The sequence below is a fragment of the Cygnus olor genome, chromosome 9 (assembly GCF_009769625.2).
Source record: "Cygnus olor isolate bCygOlo1 chromosome 9, bCygOlo1.pri.v2, whole genome shotgun sequence".
NCBI lineage: Eukaryota > Metazoa > Chordata > Aves > Anseriformes > Anatidae > Cygnus > Cygnus olor.
In genome coordinates, this window is record NC_049177.1 from 16,480,902 (window position 1) to 16,499,657 (window position 18,756).

The following is an 18,756-nucleotide window of genomic DNA, read 5'->3' on the forward strand; positions in this document are numbered from 1 at the left end:
TCTTTGCTCCATTAGTGAAGATACGTGGTTTTGTCACACCCAGTGCAATGTGTTTTTCTGGCACTGGTGGGACTGGGCTGGCCCCGTGCTCTGTGCCTCAGGTGAGGAGAAGCCACCCCAGGCCCTGCAGCTGGGTTTCAGCTCAGGCCTGGCTTCACTCGGCCTCTGAAATCCTGCTGTGCGTGGGCAAATGGCCCAGCTGGCAAGAGCCCAGGCCTGGAGTTTTGTGCTGGGGTCTGTATTTTCTGCCCGAAACCCTCTGGAGACCAGCTAGTCAGAGGCCCTGGAAACCATGAACCGCAAACATCCCAACCCTATGGGCTTGGTCTGATAGGCCTGCTGCCCCATGTGTGTGCACGGGGGTGTTTAAGCAACACACGCTGCTGTCTTTCCTTTGTGTTGGCAAAGCACTTGCAGAAAATGGATGGCAGAGGGTCTATGCCATAAGGGTCCAGGTGAGGTGGGTCCTGGTGTGCAGGATGGCACAGGGGGGGCCACCCCGGGGCTCACTGCCTGCAGCCTTGGCTCTGGGCTGGCTGAGGGGAAGGGCAGAGCCCTTCGGTGGCAACAGCATCCTCAGCCAAGGGTATAAATAAATTGCTGCTCTGGTGACCTAGGGAAGAACTGCCACGCAGGCGGGGTTAATTGTCAGCAGAAATTATGGGGACATTGTTCCTCCGAAGATAACCTACAAGGGATGAAGCATGGAGCAATTTTTTCCCCTTCAAAGTGAAGGAAAAAGACCTGAAATATTGGTGCGGTGTCTTTGTTCTCAGCATTAGGCTGGCTCTCCCAATTAATTGTTTTTCTCCATTTCTTGTCAATGAGAATCAAGATGGATGAGCTTTTTGTTTCGCCATCATGTCTTCCCAGAAGAGCTGAGATAGCTCCAGTAGGGCTGGGCAAATTCTCTGTTTACTTTACCTTCACACAGAGACCGTTTTATCTTTAACTTACACACGAAATCTAGGGTCCAAAGATGGATTGTCATTTTTGGCTGGAAAGCCTTGCCGTTACTGCAGCCAAGCCTGGCCAGGTCTGTCAAAATGGGAAATGGGTCTCTTGGGATGGTGGGTTGCAGTGCTCCCTTCTGGCACCTCACCTGGCCCCAGGCATGGTTCCTGCACAGGTAGCAAAAAGGGTGAGGAAGGGGATTTAATGAGGCTTTACCTCTCCACCCCTGAGCGTGTTCACCTGGAAGAAAACATCACTGTAAAGTGGGTTTTTCCTGCACTTTTAGGGGGCAACTTCAGCTGGTAGCTCAGCTGGTCTCTCCTGTAGGGATGTCCTAGGAGATCTCTGCCACCAGCAGCAAAGGCACCATGGACTGGTTCACCAGGATGGAGGAGCAAGGGATGCGCTGGAGGACTCCTTTCTCCAGCCCAGGAGGTGGCTGTGGCAAGGGGAGTTAGCGGGGATCTGGGCAACCCACATCTCCTCTCCCAGTGCGCACCTAGGGGCTTTTATTGCAGGGCACTAGGTTGAGCCCTGGACACTCTGTCCTCATCTATGAAGTCCTGCTGGGAGAAGGAACCTCTGGCTCCTTCCATGCCAGGCTGTGAGGCATCTGGGAGCTGCCTCCACTATTTTCAATGGAGCTGAAAGGGGCTTTGGGGGGAAGGTAGGGGTGCCCTGCACACCCAGCAACTGGTCTCTGCTCACTGGGCTTGTTTGTCCTCCTCATTCCCTCTGCACTGAACGGGCCACAAGGCTTCTGGATCTCGAGGAGAGCCAGGTTCACCCCTCTGCCTCCTTTCTGCATCCTATGGCACAGAATCAAAGTCTCCGTTGTGCCTCTCCTGGTCAAGGACTTTGGTTACAGAAAATTACTGGAGAAGGGTCTCCACATAAATAGCCTGGCATGGGGCTGACCGCATCCTTTTGGGTGAGGTGGGGACACGAGCTGGTGGCTCGGCAGCAGCTACATCCCAGGGAGACAGAGCAGCTTTATGATAGCCCAATGCTGTGGAAAACAGAGAGCTTTTGCAATTGCATTGCCTCGGTTTTCCTTGCAGAGGGCCCTGAGGGTCACGTTGCCGTGTAACTTGAAATGTGAGCAGTGTTTGAACGGCAGGGTACCCTGCCTGAGCGCAGGACCGTGGTCCAAGCAAACTTCTCTGCTCCCGGGCAGTACCAGTAAGAGCCAGGCCATGCTCCAAACCCAACCAGCAATAATGTGCCATCCACCAAAACCTGACTGATTGATTTATTGTCCAAATGCTCCTTTAAAAGTATTCACTGAAAATCCAAGCCAAAATCATTTTTAGCAACTAAAAGGTGAAGTTTGACTCAGAAAATAACAGGATGTTTAAGTTTTGAAAAATGTTCCCCTCTTGCCTGCTTGCTTTTATTTTTAATGTGACCACTTGGAAAGGCTACTGAAAGAAGAAATTCCCTGCAAAATCTTCCACTTGGGCATAGAAAATAGCAACCTGTTTTTTAATTGAGCAGCAGGTTACCGTCCAGCCTAGCACCTGCAGCCAGTCCCAGGAATATTCAGTTCCGCAGCAGAGGCAGTGCCACCTGTCCCCAGGAAAAAAAACTACGAACAGGGAGCCGGATGATGCCAGCTGATAATGTTTCATAGTGTTTCATTTAGAATTCAGATTCATTTAGTATACAAATCGCCAAACCCAGAAGCTCTAATTGCCAGCTCAGCCATGTACCCAACTGAGCACTCAGCAGCACACGCAGAAACTACCCCGCCAGTCGGAATGGTAAACGTCGCGCGGTGAGCAATGGGGACACAGCCTAATGACGGACACAAATTGTCTAGCACCTCCCTGGTGCTTTTTAAAGATGCTCCTGTGCTTTCTAGGAATTCAGGCAAGATGCTAGGAATATTCCACTTCTTTTTTGGAACTTTTTTTTTTTTTTTAATATCTGTGTTCTTTTTAGGAATTACGAGATCTTTGTAGGAATTACAGACTGGAATTCCAAGGTGCTTTCTGAACATCTTGGTGTACTTCCTGGGAATTTCAGGATGCTTTTTCTTCTAGAGCTTTCTAGGCCTTTCCCTATGCTTTCTAAGAAATCTCATGTGTTTTCTAAGAATCACAGAATCATTTCTAGAAATATCTACATGCTTTCTTGGGATTGCAGAGCACTTTCTGGAAATTTCCCAGTACTTTCTAGGAATTTCCCTTTGCTTTCTAGAAATTACCAACTGCTTTCTAGGCATTGCTGAGCCCTTTCTAAGACTCGCAGTGTGCTGCCCAGAAACATCTTTGATCCAAAATCTAGGCTTCTAACATTCTCCAAGAAGCCACAGGGCTACACAAATGTCTCTGTTTGCAGCACACAGCATCTATTTCTAAATAAATAGAAGGGGGCCTACCTATTTTATCTTTGAACAGCAATACTGTGGCAAACCTTAGAAGCACAGCGGTCTATTGAGCTTCTGCCATGGTTCAGATGTTTTTTCAACGTCTGGAATTCTCAGCACAAATAAATTCAGGGATATGGCAAAACAGAGAATATCTGGAGTGCTTGAGCAGGGGACGATGCCCCAGTGAGAGAAGTTGAGGTTTGCTGTAGCAACGCACTTGCTCAGGGGGAGGTAGCAAAGGGCTTTCACAAGGTGTCAGATGTTCATCTTCCCTTTCAGAACAAGCGCTGCTCCCAGTCGTGAAGCCTCACACCTGATTTTAGCATCGTTAGATAATTCTCCCTGGGTCTCTTCTGCCCAAGCTCAGCCAACACGTTCCCTTTCTGCTGGAACCAGTCCTGGCTCAAACCACTGCTCTGTCCCTTACCTGGACAGCCACCATTTGAAGAAGGAAGGCATGGCAGAGGCGGGTAGATCTGTGAAGGCTGCATCTGCCCTGCATAAGGTATTTCACATCTTGTTTCCCTTTCCCAAAGAGCAGAAGTCTGCCTCAGTGCTTCATTCTCAAATACCAACCCCGTGCAGGCTGGCAAGGAGCAGAGCTATTTGCAGCAGTGGTGGGCTGATGATTCCCACGAGTTACGGATGGGGTGCTGGTGCCTGCTCACCCAGTGTGACGTGTTTCTGTCATAACTGTTTTCCATCACCTCTCTCTTTCCCAACATTTTTCCTATTAAACTGATAATTTTAGATCTGTCAAGAATGTCTAAGGGTTTTTTTTTTTTTCCCTGTGCCTTCAATTAAAAAAAAAAAAATGCGTAAGGAGAAGAACACCCTTAGATCACTAGCCAAGGGCAGGCTGTGCCCTGAACCACATTCATACTGAAGCGCCAGTGTTGGGAAGTTAAGGTTTGGCCAGGAAATGGTCTCAGTGGAGAGCAGAGCCTCTGAGCTGTCTGGTGAGATTCGCTTCTGGTTTCTGGGAGGTTATTAGGGTTCAGAATCTGTGGCTGGGGCAGATGCAGAGCACTGCAGACTGTTTTGGATGCCTCTTTTGGCAGCCTTTTAGAGGCAGGAAGATGGTGCCATGTTGTGTCTGGCTGCGGTGGGGAGGCGAGGAGGGCATGAGTCTTCTCAGGAGTTCATCTAAGGTATGGGCAGAGGAAAACACAGCTGTGTAGGTGAGACCAAAATCCCAGACAGGACATCACTGATGATTCAAAGTGATTTTTTCTGTTTCTAGCAAATCTTTACTAGAAAAGTGGGTGTCTGTGGGTCTCTCCTCGGATGGCCTCTGCCTCTCCACAGCGCGGGTTCTGGCAGGGCTGTGTGGCTCTCTCAGCCACCAAAATGAAAGCCCCTCTTCCTTTATCTAATAACTTTGTTAAATTAATCTTCTAAATTGTGCAGTAAATGGAACAGGTAACCTTTGGACATTTTTGTTTTAAACAGAATGGGAATTACAGTTGGAGTTCACATTCACTTAACAGACTGCACCGTAGAGGTGCGCAGGTGTGGATATTGTAGCATGTGGCATTAAACTTTATTACGAAATTGTTCAGTTGTGCATCCAAAAGCTCTGCTTTCAGGCCTGCAGAGAAGATGGCGCCCAGAATTTCTCCACAACTTCTGGACTGTGCGGGTTGTAAGGGAGCTACAAAAACTGTACGGTAATACGGCGTGTGATTATTATTTTTTTTTTCAAATTAATTTGACCACGAACACCCTTCAGATAAGTTTTTAAAAAAGAGAACACTGAGAGAAAGCGGCCGTTCGCCACAACCAGCCCGAGGCTGCAGCCGCCCAGAGCCGCCCCGCCCCCCCCCGGGCCGCCACACGGCGGCCGCCATCACGGCGAGGCCGCCACCGCCCCCTCCACGTGACGCCCGCTCCCCAGTTGGCATTGGCCGAGCGCGATCACGTGCGGCAGGAGGGCGGCGGGGCGTGCGGCCGCGGTTGCCACGGCGACCGGAGGCGGCGGCGGTCCGCAGGTAGGCCGCGGCCCGGCCCGGCCCGGGGCCGCTGGGGGGCTGGGGGGCTTTGGGGCCGCTTTGGGGCCGCCTTGGGGCCGCTTTGGGGCCGCTGACCCTCCCTTCGTGCCCTTCTCCCCTCCAGGTGCGTCGCCGGTGAGCCCCGGCGGTGCCGCTCGGCGATGGGCGACGTGCTGGCTTACGAAGCCGAGCTGCTCGGGCTGGTCAGAGAGGTTGGTGCGCGCTTCTTTTCCCTTTTTTCCCCCTTTTTTTTTGTTGAAATGAGCAAGGGGGGTTTCAGAGAGCTTGTGTTCGGGAGCGGGGCGGCGTAAGCGCTGCGTGCTGTGGGTGTGCAGTCGGGCAAGCGTTTGGTACGCCTGGAAATCCCGGGTGCCGTCACGCTCTGTGGGTTCGCAGGGCTTAATGTGCATTAAATGCCAGCAGCCACACGTCTGATAATTTAAAAGTATCTATTGTTCATCGTAAATGAGGCTTTTGTTAAAGGGACAGTTAAATTGGTTGGATCCCGGACAGCTCTGGGGCTCAGGTCCAACCTGTGGTACTGGTGAGAGCCTTGAGCCAGGTGGCTCGGCTGCCACGTGATTTTGTGCCTCTATAAAATTGGAGAGGCACATAAACACCCCAAAAATGACAAAGCCCAAGCTGAAGTCCTGAGACCACTGGTCTCCATGGTTTAATGCCAAATCAGGGTTCTCTAGCTAGGTGCTCATCTACCTATATTGCCCGTTAGGTGATATTCTGAAGTGTGAAACAGTCCTATGGAAGAAAAAAATGCGAGAGAAAAACTTTAAAGGGTGGGCATCTCTCTGGTAGTTTGTGCTTCTGCCTCCCAGATAAATTGGCTAAATGGGATGTTTATGATTTGGAACAAGGACACAAGCTGTGATCTCTGTTGCTTGTTACTGTCACGTTCCTTTGATCAGCACAGTCTCACAGACCCAAAGTGAGCAGCAAACCGTCAGCCTCCCACGTGCATTGTGTGCTTGTGTGACCCAATTTGCTGCATGGTTCTGCAGGCGCCAGCGCTGTGATCAGGAGCGGCAGTCAGCTGCTATTGTGCCCAGCTTTTCCCAGGCTGCCTGTTGAAAGCTTGGACTCTCAGCCTAGAGAGTCTATTGAAAGACAAAATATTTTGAAGCCTAATTTTTTGTTTGTTTGTTTCTCAGAAAACAAATCTAAAAAGTCCTAAGTACTCAATCGTTAACGTAGTACTGTTTATGTTAACAGTGAAGAAAATAAATGATTCTTTTTCTCTGTGGCAACGTTGGACACCCAGATCAACTTTGCAAGACAAAATGTGATGTCTTGCCACAGCAACCAATAACTAAGACTCATGAGATGGGGGAGGAGAGGGAAGACATGTAATATCATGACTGTACATTGTGGGAGGAAGAGAGAGGGCTGTCTTTCTCTTCTTCAGAAGAGCAGCGCTTGGTTAGCTGGCCGTTGATTTGGCTAATGCAGCTTCACGTATCGTGAGTGAACTGGCTTAGGATTCCAGCTGTGTGGCTGCTGAAGAGAAGATCAGAGTCAAGAATTCTGTCCTCCAAGAACGTTATCTGCAAGGAAGTTATTTACTTTTTTATTCAGCTGAGGTGTTGGCAGTAATGGATTTTCTTTCTTTTTCTTCTCTGGGTGAATTAAGTTACTGACTAAACTGGGGGGCATCATTCTTTTAGAGACAGTGTGCTTGGTTGCGAATACTGTTGTCTAAGATGTAGAAGGAAACCTAAGTTAAGAAACGGTGTGTTCTCACCACGTGGGACACAGTTTGTTCCTGTGTAATCTTTCAACATTTGTGGACCATGCTACAGAGGAACTCTTACTTTGGCGATTCATGGATCACTCTTTGAAGCACTAATAATCTAAGAAAAATATTTCTGTATGTTTTTGTCTTGCAGTATTTGGATTTTGCGGAATTTGAAGAAACAGTGAAGGTATTTGCAAAGGAATGTAAAATAAAAGGGAAGCCTCTACCCAAAACAGCAGGTGTTTCCTTGAGAGATTCAAAAGCCTTGCCTGTTCAGGTAATGCATCACTTGCACTTATTTTGAATAATACTCGAAAGAGTTTAAGACCACTAACCACCATGTGAATTACTACAGCAGTGAGATTACATGCTGTGTCTGAACCAATTCTTATTTATTTGGAGAAGGCTGCCAGCAGTCTTCTTTCAGTGCAGGAACCTTCACATTTGCTTTTCTGAAGAGCTTCAATCCTTCTGAACCTGAGGCAGTAATTTTGGTTCACAGTATTTTAGTTTTTTAGCTTGATGTACTTTGAAAGGCTGATTTTCAGATGCTGCAGGTATTTTTTTTTCCCTTATGGTAAAGGTGGGTCCCCAGATCCATGTTTAAAAATTATTTGCTTCTTGTATCAATGGGTGTTTCAGGCTCTCAAAGAGATTAGAGATAGTTGGAGAAGGAATATTTAACTGGTCGTCAAATGGTAAGAGATTTTGGATAAAACTTTAATTCGGCATCTTCAGATGGCGCTTGGGTTCTTCATTTACTAGCCTATGTAGCCTTTGAAAAATGTTACTCTTCCGTATTTCTTTTTTGACTGAATGCTTTTGCCCTTTGCAGAAAGATTTGCTAACAGCGTTTGAAAATGGTGAGCAGAAAGCTTTCTTCCAGCTCTGGGAGGAGCATATTTCATCTTCAGTCCGGGACAATGAACCAGCTGCTCAGAAGCTGGAGTTCTATCTTCACATATACTTTGCTACATACCTCTTGAAACATTCTGTGGGAAAGCCTGTAAGTTTACTTGACAGTTTGAGCTTCAAATTGCTTTCATTTGTTTTACTTGATATACTTGTCTTTAGTGCAGATGGCAATGGGATGCTTAGTAAGAAGTCACAGAGTACACATTTCAGATTTTGGGCAGCAGTCCACATTTTAGATGAAAGCAGACACTCGTATTGTGAAGTACAGAGATTGAATTTGTTCCTTATTGTGGAGCTTCTGAAATAACCTGGAAAATACCAGTGTGCTGATATTTTCACACCTCTAACTGTATATGCTGAGATTTCAAACTTGAAGTTAATGTCTTTAGGTCTCTACTTACATCTGCCAGCTTTACAGTGCGTTCAGAACAGCAGTCTTCTAAATAAATACGTGGTTTTATTTCCTAGGACAAAGCTGAACTTGAGGAAAGGATTTCTCACTTTAAAGCATACCTTGAAACAAAAGGAGCTGCACTGAGCCAAACTACAGAGTTTCTTCCCTTCTATGCTTTGCCTTTCGTTCCCAACCCTATGGTGCATCCTTCATTTAAAGAACTTTTCCAGGTACTTTGCAGAAATTGTATTTATGATGTGTTTTTTTTTTTTTTTTCCCCATGGAATGGTAGGTGTTGAATGATATTTGTTTTGGTAATTGCTTTTATCGTTTCCTGTAACAGAAACTGTACAATCATAAAAGAAGACATTTAATGGAGGAAGGGTTGTGAGAGTGTAATCAGTAACAGAGTAATATCTTAAATATATTTATATTTGAGTCTTAAATGGTGTGCTGGCATTAAAATAAAGTAAATGCCTCTTCTCCTTCCTTTCCACACAACCCTGAAATATGTGTGCTGATGGGAGTCACCATACAGTAGTGCAACTCCACTTACGTGCTTTGAGGACGTTGCCTGGGATATCCCACTATCCGTGTGGGTATAGTTTGGTTTTAAAACACGATAGCTAGGCATAAGGAGACTGAAGCAGCTTCATTTAATGTGGAAAAGAGAAAGTCAACTTTATAAGTAATTAAGTAATCTTCCTGTAGCAGAAATTGAGGATGTAATTGTCTTAATTGAGACAATAAGTCAGTGTTGTCTGTGTTCCCTGAGAGGGTTTTTTTTTCTTCCCAGAAATACTGGAAGAGCATAGCTGTGTTTAGTGGCTTGGTGACTCTTGCCACAGGCATTTTTACTGCTTAATACGTCTTGTTAACTACGTTTTAGCCTTTGCCTGTGGCTGTTTCAGAGTTCAGTTTTTAGGCACATGCAAGTTCTTAGGCACATGTGAGGTGAGGAAAGAGTATAAAAGTTAGTGTGGTTCAGCTTCAAAATAGATTTTCATTTCCAGGTGCACTTCTTTCAGTGTTACGATGATCTACGGTTATTCTGTCGATGAAGGGGTAATAAAGCACCTTCACATTGACTGCCTTCTGAGCACCGTGCAGGGGGGTGCTTAGGAGATGCTGTCTGGAGCTGCAAAGTATCAGTGGCAATTCCTATGGCGAGGGTGCTGCCCCCGTTCCACCTGCTGACAGCTTGTTCCTGCAGCAGAAAGCTGTTTAACTTCTTGGTTATGTGGCACCCAACTGGCTGTGCTGCTGCACTCGAACTGGATCAAGAAACTGAGCTGCTTTATTGCGTGTGAATGTGCGGGTATAGAGCTCCCCCATGTATGCACACACACGTACACAGATCTGTTTGTGAAGTACGTGTAATGTTTTGCAGGGCTACATGCTTGGTGTGCCCCACCATCCTACCACCTGGACGGTCGTGCTGGCTCACCTAAGGAGCTGTGGGCAGTCACTGTGGTGGGAAGGGATATTTTTAGTCCATATTGCTGTCACACATGGTTTGATATCAAATCAAACCTTAATTGTCAGCCCTAGGGCTGACTTTATATGTAGCAGCTGATGAGGAGCTTTAGTTTAACACCAAAAAAGGCATATGCTGCAATTTTCCTTTGGGACTAGCTATAAATAATGAGATGTGCTAGTTGACCTCAGACTTGGAATATGACTACTTTTTTAATTATACTTAGGAGCTTTTTTTTTTGTTATTGTTGTGGAATGCCTTATCTAGGACAAGATCCTTGGGTTTATTCATAGTAACTCTGTCAAAGCTCTTAGTCCACAGTCACTCGTGTTTTCTTGTGGGAATTGTACAACTCACTCTGTGTTAGTGTGGAAGCACAGGTTGTTTTACATTTGAGAAAGAACAGCAGTGAGTAACTAGTCTACTAAGCAGTGTTCTTACAGCATTTTTTTTTCCTCAGGCATCTGATGCTTTATAGCTGGAGTTCCTTGCTGCTTGTTTAATATATCTTGAAAAATAATATACACTTCTTTCTGTAGCAGACACAGCTGCTTGGTAATATATGACATCCCGTGTAGTGAGTGCACCACTGTCTTGTCACTGAATTGGTGAGTGCAGCAAGTAAATTCTGTATGCTCTCCAATGTGGTGAAATATGGGAAAGTTTGAGCTGCAAGAGCAGCTTGCAATGTATACAAATACAGCAGTAAAGTAGGAAGCCCCTGCTATTTTTTGGAATACGTTGCTTTTTCACTTGTTGGAAGATAACTGCTCTTTCATCTGTTGGCTAGCTTTTAAGCAGAAACCAGCTGAACTGAAGGTTTGAAAAACAAGAAATGAGTAATCAGTAAATTCTTAGGTGTATTTTTTTTTTCTTAAGTATTATTTTCTTGTGCTTATGAGACAGAGACACTGTGTGAGACGGAAAACAGCATTCCAGTTAGTGGCTGATGCGTTAGTCCAGATTTTCATACGAGTCATTTTTTTTCTTCAAACGTGTTTTGGAAATGTTGTACCCTGACCACTGATGTCATGTCATGACGCTTGCAGTAGTTACAGACAGAATCTAAAGTTCCAGATTTTGTCAGGAATGAAAGATGACTTCAGTGATTTCCTTTTGAAGAATGGAAAATAGCTCATTTTGTGCTTTATTTTAAAAATGTTAAATTCATAGCATCTTTTTATCAAGTTGCTTGTATTTTAAAGGTACTTGTAATTGAAAAGCAGTTGTTGCATATTCGTACAAGGCACCAATATTGTGTGATAGTTTTCTAAAAACATGATGTGGCTTTAGTTCCGGTATAAGTCTTGTATAGAAATAATACTGAATTTACTCTGGTGTACTTTTATGAGTAGTTAGCAACCACGTTCACTTCGGTAACAGTGAAAGAAAATCTTTTCACTACAATGTTGGCTGCCTTGTTTACTAGTGGAAGGTTGCTGTGATCCAAACAGTACTTCCAGCGAAGTGTACATATTTGGTGAACAGCTGTCATCATTTGTTTTTCTTTTGAAGGATTCTTGGACATTGGATTTAAGGACAAGATTGGAAAAGTTCCTGTCTCTGACTCTCAAAGCCAGCCAGACTCCCAGGCTTCTCACTTTATTTGTATCCTTCTGAGAAAATACTTTGAAGATCATTAAAATTACTGTAAAGAGACAGTATAATTTATCAGAAGAGTATGCTGCTAAGATCTATTGTACAATTGCAGTAACATTGCAGTTTAATGTATTTGGTATGAAACATTCAAAACTCTACATTCAAAACCAACTTTTGAGAAAGTTATGCAAAGACAATGTATATATCTGTATGAAACTGCTTATTTATTATATGACCCTTCTCTGCTTCTGTGTGTGATGTACAGAATACCCCAAAGCCCGACTCCTCTCTCTGTGTTTGTAAAGCTCTTTAATCTTTTCAATTAGCCGTTTCAGGGACTAGCTGAAAGTTTTCCAGGGCCTTTAAGGGTTCCAGAAATTACTGTTTTATTAAATGAGTTGTCTTTCAGACTAATTTTTCTTCTAACAATATTGTTTAAGCTGTGTTGTCAGGCCTAATTTGCAGGCTAACTAGCTGTATGACAAGATAATCTCCATTTTTGGTCAGCAGAGTTAAAGGCAAGGCAGAGAGAACTACTTAGAGTCTTTGTTTCTGCCTATTTTCTATTTTAAAAGGTCAGGTTTAAAATCCTTTTCCTCGTACATCTTACTCCATCCTAAGACATCATGCCACAGTGGTGTTGAATGAGAGCTGGAAATGATATTCCTCCTGCATCATTCTGTTTGTCAGGATAGGGAGCAGTGATCAGAAGTCTGCTTTCACTTCCATGTTAGAGCAGTTTGTGTGTGTGTGTGCGTGATGTTGAACATTTAAATTTCTATCTGTTTATTCATCTTTATGCAGTAATATACTGGATCCAGACTGAACCCTAAATATTTGTTAGAATGTATTGTTTGCATATTTGTATATTGATTTTATGAGCAGTTTGACTTTTTTTTTTGTTGTTAATACATTTAGTCTGGATTTACCATGTTTTCAGATTTGGATCTTGTATGCGTGAAGGTCAGCAAAAAGTCTCACGTTTCTATACAACATTGTGCACTTGAAAGATTTTTGTGTGTTTATTTTGATTCATTTATTATTGATTTTCCATGAAGCATCAGGCATGGGCTGTTGCCTGGGGCTGCAGGAATATTTGGCTTGGTCGGGTGCGCTAGTTGGTTGAGTTTCTCATTCTACCTCTGGAACAAATGCATGCTTGAAATGAAATACATTTTCCTGAACAGCTCCTACTCGTACAACAGAAGGAGAATGGACAGTGCAACAAAGGTAAATGTGGAGATGTGGTAAGGATATTCTGTAAGATTATTAGGTATAATAGTAGCTATAAATGTAGCGGAAAGTAGGCATACAATGACAGGGAAAGGTTTTGATGCATGTCAAAAAGTCCTTTGAAATCCATACCCCTGTTTTGGTGATAGCTATTGCCAGGCTGCTTGAAGTCCATGGGGCTGAGCACAGGGATGTGCTGGGAATGGGAAGGGCCTGTTAGTGGGATTTGTATTTTACCTCTGTTCTGTCTTGAAATAAAATTATAGTAAAAACAAGTGGATAACTCTCTACCAAGTGCGTGCCAGCTCTCTGTTTTTAGTTATGATTAAAATAAGTTTCCTCAGATTTGTTTCCAGTACCCACCTATGTCTATCTGCATCTTCCAGGCTTCAAATCTCAGTCCTTTACTCTGAAGGCTGTCAGACCTTCTAATAGAAAGTAGATTTTTGTTCCTATTCACTTATCCTGTTTAAACTCTTAAAATAGAACAATTTGTTACGTCCTAAGAATCTCTTAATAAGAACGTCTTAAATATTTTAAGTAGGCTGTTCATAAACACTTAACTAAGTAACTTGGGGTCCTTTAAAATGGTGATTTCAGTGCTAAATCCCATTAGATGCGGACGGCACTTGAAGTATATGCGTTTTAAAAAACAGTTCAATAAATAGAATTGAAGGTCCTAAGTCCATTCCATTCATTTTCTCAATTGACTTTTTTTGTTCAGTTTGTTGATGGGAATTTGTATGGGCCCAGCTTGGGTTCCTAAAATTGCTTTTCCTACTCAGTTGTTTTAATCTGTAGTTTTTCCTTGAGAATTTATTACTTATATATTGAATTAGAAAGAAAATGAAGGTCATCTCCCATTGTGAGGTTTGGGTATTTCCTTTGTAAGTTTGTGCTTTACGTTGTTAGAATTTCATAGAGTAATAGATCATTATTTGCCAAAAGTCACTTTTTTTCCTTGTCGTGGAGATTCCTGAAGGCGATAATTCCATACTCTGATTCAAAAGACATAACTACTTGATTGGGCCTGAGTTATTTAGGGCCTAATTATATATTTTTTTTTATTTTGGTAAGTTCTGTGCTCTGTACGAGTACAGAGACTGTCATAGTATTGACTCCATGCAGTCTTAATTTGTAGATCTGTTAGATGCCTTAGAGTTTGAGTCAGGGTGGATTTTTTGTGAAGGCTATTTGAGGTCTGTCTCGTTTGAAGGTACCGGGTCTGAGACGTTAGTTCTGCAGTATGCTTCTTGGATCACGTGGGGTCTGCCGTATGTACTCACTGCTGAAGAATATTTACATTATCAGTGAAGGAGAGAAATGTAAAGAAAATTAATAGGTAACATATGAGTGAAGAGTGGTATGGCAAAGAGTCCTTTTAAACAGCCTTTTGTAAATAGTTGCCAGTCATTAGTCTCACATACTGAAGCACTTCAAGTTTGGGTGGGATGGTGCATGTGCTTTTGAAGATGTCCTGGAGAGTTCAGTGTGTGTGCTTTTCCTGATTAACCAGCTACAGTCTCTGGCTCTTCACCTATTTTCCAAATGTGCTTCTTAAGAAGCCGTGACAAATGAGCAGAGGTAATTACATACGTGACAGAGCAAGTCAAGAAAATGGGTAGAAACACGCAATAGTTTGGAAGATGCCTAAAGCCAGCATCTTCACTTTGCAGAGCCACTGGCTTTACTGTATGCTGTATCTTCCTAAACCAGGTTAGTCCTCTGCCCTTTATTGTCCCCTCTTTCCCTCCACATAAAAGTAATGATTGTGGTAGGTGTTAGGTCTGGAGCTTGTTTTTAATCCTCTATAACCCTAGGTTATTACAAGTTGGCTGTAGAAAGCATTTGTCTGTTGGGAGAGAGAAAAAAAGAAAGCAAACATTGTGTTACTCTGTGCTTCCCGTTACAGGGGCAGTTTGATTGCTGCTGCAATGTCACTTATGGAAAAAGTGTCTTTCAGTGGCAGTTCACTTCTTCCCATTCTGACTCATTGCAACGATTTAACGTTTTAAGCAAGCAACTAAATACTAATTTTTAACCGGGCTGGTAGCTCCCTGATCTCTCTGCGTAAATGCTGGTATTGATTATGGGGATATGGCAGGAATGCAAGGGGGGGAAATGGAGCAGCGTAGGACCAGCTCTTAGAACAGCCATCTGTACACGGGTCAGTTACATGCCAACGACGAAAGCTTCCTGCCTTGCTAGTAAGAGAAACTTTCATGAAATATTTTGCCTTTTTTAGTAAAATTACTGTTTGAGAAGATAGTGCTGTAAAAAATGCAAAATATGTCACGACTTTGTGATTCCTTTCTTTGACTCCCTTTTCTCGGTAAAGACCAGTGTTTATAACTGATAATCCCTGGATTTAACAGAAAAGGGGTAAATTGGCCTGATTCTCAATTGCTAAGACTAGCATTCGTGAGCTGTGTTGAGAATTGGTTTTGTAGTTCTTCCTGCTGGCTGTAGTTGGAAGATGTATTTTCATCACTGGAAATTTTCTGTACTAGTCTATGTAAAGCAAGCAAATGATGAGAAGATTTATGTTTCGTGACTTGATGCTTCAGACTTTCCTCTGAGTGAAAGCCACGCTCTGGATATATCCCCTGGAAACTTCTGAGTTGAAGTTAAATAAAAATGTATTCCAATTTGGTCATCCAAGCGAAAGAAGAATGTGCTGAAGAGCAGCTTGCTTTCTATAATGGATGTTCTCAGGGTCTTAATGCATTTAGTGTTCTTGTTTTGGAGCTATATGGTACCAAGGCCGTGGTAATTGTTTATCAGTGGTGGCTATAGAATAAAAATTAACTTAAAGTTGTATGATTATTATCAGGGAAGAAAAATTTGGGTTGTCTTTGGAATCTATCTTAGCTCTTATTTTTAAGTGCATTTTGCTGTATTTGAGCACCACCTGTGGCTTGACCCAGCCTCTGTTATTTCACACAGGTTTTTGCTCCCTCCAAGGAAGTATATAAAAAAAAAACCATTAGGGTTGCTAGATTTGCAGTTGGATAAAAAGCATCAGTCACAAATCCTGCAGGCGCAGAGTGACAATTCACGAACGATTCTCAGAAAGGAGCCACTCTAAGAGGGGAGGGGGCTGTCAGAATAAAATAACTTTTTTAAAAACTCATAAATCAAAACATATAGATTAGAATTAAGAAAATGTATCTTCTCTGCATTCTGTGCTTTATTTTAAGACTGTAAATTTATAGCTAATACACTTTTTTTCTCCAAAAGATCCCATAAAAAGTTCATTTTGCTAAATTTTCTGAAAGTAGAAATAAGCTGTCGTGCCATCTATTGCTTTTCATATAAATGGGATAAAACCAGCCTGTTTCAGAAACACTGTAAATCCACAAGATATATCAAGATCAGAATTCAAAAAGCTACCTAATGACTTACCTTTTTCGTTTATAATGACAGTCTTAAGGGCAGTTCTACTTGAACAGTATTGTTTGACAGCCTTCTCTCTGAAGTCCACGTGTTTATCGCTTTAAGAAGCAGTTTGTCAGCAAGTAACTTCCTGTACAGTTACTTGGGCGATATTTCCACATAATTAGTATATCGCTATCTGCAATATAACTTGCTGGTAGAAGACAACTTGTGAAGGCTCTGCGAGATAAGCCGTGGTACTTAGATACCACTTCCACTCCCCGTTCTTCGCTCTGCTGATTATTACCATCTGTATGCAAGCCGCCGTGGAACAGAGCAGAGGTTTGTGCCTGACTTCAGAGAGCAGGGGAGTAAACAGCGAGGGACAGTTGTGTTTTTAAATAACTGTACATAAATTCTCCACGGCTTGTTTCTCGTAGCTGCAAGGTGTTCAGCTCAGCACAGCACAGCAGTATACGCAGCAGTTATGTTTTGCATTTGAAAAAACCTCAGCATGCACAACTGTGCAGTGAAACTTCACATTGCTGTAGGATTCTCTAGATGACCATCCCAAAGTTTTCCACTTATATCAGTTATGTTTCGCAGCACTTCTGTGATACGGGAAGGTATGATTTATATTGTTACGGAAAGAGATAGTGAATCATGAAAGTGCAAGATGGTTTCCTCACAGGTCATGGACAAAGTCTGTTCAAAGCCAGGAAAAGGAATTTGTTTTTCTAATTTCCAGTTTTGCATCTTGAGCTATTTACTTTTCTGCCTCCTGGGTCTGTGTGGACCTAAACTGTGTTATATTAGGCTGTTTGGAATGCTGTATTCGAATCCAAGAAGTTTTGAAATCTGTGAAAAAGAATCCTACCTCTGTTTGAAATTCCGTAGTCAAGCTAACTCCTGCACTTTGTTTAACAGAAAGTTTTATGGTAAATATTCAGTCTGTTTGCAGATGGGTGCTAGGTCTTTTTCACAACATGGGAGCAATGCTGGCTTCTCATCAAACTGTTTTAAAATATAATGTCTTAGCAAAATACATAAGCATCAGGAATAAAAATAGCGTTATAGTGCCTCTCTTCATAGTTTTGTCTGGTTGTAGGGATACCTGCTCTGGTACCCAGCTCCAGATTGTGTTCGTGACTTCCATGTATAATGGTAATTTTGCTAGGTCTGAGAACAGGAATGAAGGATACAGATTTTGGCGTTTAGTTTGCTTCTTTCATCTCTAAATTAACTGAATCTGAAGAAGCAAAATGTATTGGGAATGTTACTTTTTTTTTTTTTAATTTAGACAGAAAATAAATAGAAATAAAAAGAAAAATTGGAGTTATTTCCAGAAACTGAAGTGGGTATTAAAAGTAACTAATATAGCTCACCATGAACGAATAAATAATGGAATCACCTAAGAAAAAAAAAAAATTGTAAAATTGAAGGCATCTGTGATCAAATGAAGTAGGAAATTCCCTGCAACTTCTAAGAATCCATTGACTATTTTAATAATGAATGGGGAGCTGGTTAACTTGAATGTAATTTTTTTCTATGAGCTGTTCCATTTTCTTTAAAAGATGCAAGACTTAGTATATATTGTATAATACATAGAGACCTACATAATTTAATTGGCAATGGCCTTTGTCTATAAATTGACAGGAAAAAACTTCCAGCTTTACAATATAACCTTCCAAGCACTTGTATTAATCTTAGTTACTTTCTTTCTCCTTTTCTGTTTTATTTTTGAAGTAGCAGCTAGCGCTTTGCAGTTACTCTGTAATGTTTTTACCTACTATTACTTTAGTGAATGTATAAGATGGTGCATGCATCTCCTGTGTAGGTAACACTTAACCACGTCTGGGCTGCATTTTGTCATAAATTCTTCTGATTAGATGCTCACACTTTCATTTTTGTCTCTAACAGCATAGAACTTCTCGTATTAAGGCTTTTAAAGCAGTATTCTTTTCATAAGCGTGTTCAGTGACGTTTACTGTCCAGTAGTTATATTGCTGCAGCATGTAACTGTAAAGCAATTGTTTGTGCAATTAAGGTAAGGTTAAGTACTTGTAGCTGTAGTGAGGAAATGAAATCACACTGGTAGTGTGGAACTATCCTTGCAGTGAAGTTCCACCCTTTGGATAAAATTCCACATCAGCAGCCAAAGTTGTCCCTTTGCAGCAGTAAAAATGCTTCTGGGTTCTCTGCCCTTTCAGTTGAAAAGGTGATTTTATTTCCTTTTTATTATTATCTTGACAGAAATGTTGCAACATCTTCATCAACAGTTAGTGGAGTCTGAGCACAGGACCATGACCTACCTGAAGCGATTTAACAAAATGCAAGCAGACTACCATAATCTCATTGGAGTCACTGCAGAGCTTGTGGATTCCTTGGAGGCAACAGTCAATGGCAAGATGGTAAGAGGTGACTCGGATGTGTACTTACTTCACTCCTCCCATCTCCAGAAATGGAGAGATGTTCCTAAAAAGTGAATTAAGCTTCATAGTTATGAGCGTTTCTGTAAGTATTGTCTCTTCACTGATGAAACACAGTGCTTGGGTTGAGTTTCTTCCATTGCCCCTGTGTACTAGGATAAAGGTGATGCCGAGCCTGAGCTGAATTGTGCCAGCTCAGAAATCTTGTAGAAAGTAGCATCATCTCACAAGACCTCTCAGATCTCTTGTGGGAGTCCCCTTTTGA

General features: G+C 42.5%; 1 protein-coding gene across 4 annotated transcripts in view; it reads left to right on the plus strand.

The window, feature by feature from the left end:
- Positions 1-4,909: 4,909 nt before the first annotated feature.
- ARMC9 (armadillo repeat containing 9) overlaps positions 4,910-18,756 on the plus strand; it is a 65,504-nt gene continuing 51,657 nt past the window's right edge. For 2 of the 4 annotated variants that reach the window (XM_040567837.1, XM_040567838.1), the window contains exons 1-8: positions 5,202-5,319; positions 5,444-5,531; positions 7,221-7,346; positions 7,905-8,075; positions 8,453-8,608; positions 11,371-11,463; positions 12,660-12,684; positions 18,316-18,473. In XM_040567837.1, the coding sequence (XP_040423771.1) occupies positions 5,481-5,531; positions 7,221-7,346; positions 7,905-8,075; positions 8,453-8,608; positions 11,371-11,463; positions 12,660-12,684; positions 18,316-18,473 (780 nt within the window). In that variant the 5' untranslated portion in view covers positions 5,202-5,319; positions 5,444-5,480. Of the gene's footprint in view, positions 4,999-5,201; positions 5,320-5,443; positions 5,532-7,220; positions 7,347-7,904; positions 8,076-8,452; positions 8,609-11,370; positions 11,464-12,659; positions 12,685-18,315; positions 18,474-18,756 lie in introns of those variants that run through there. The other 2 variants (XM_040567835.1, XM_040567834.1) reach the window with 2 other exon arrangements.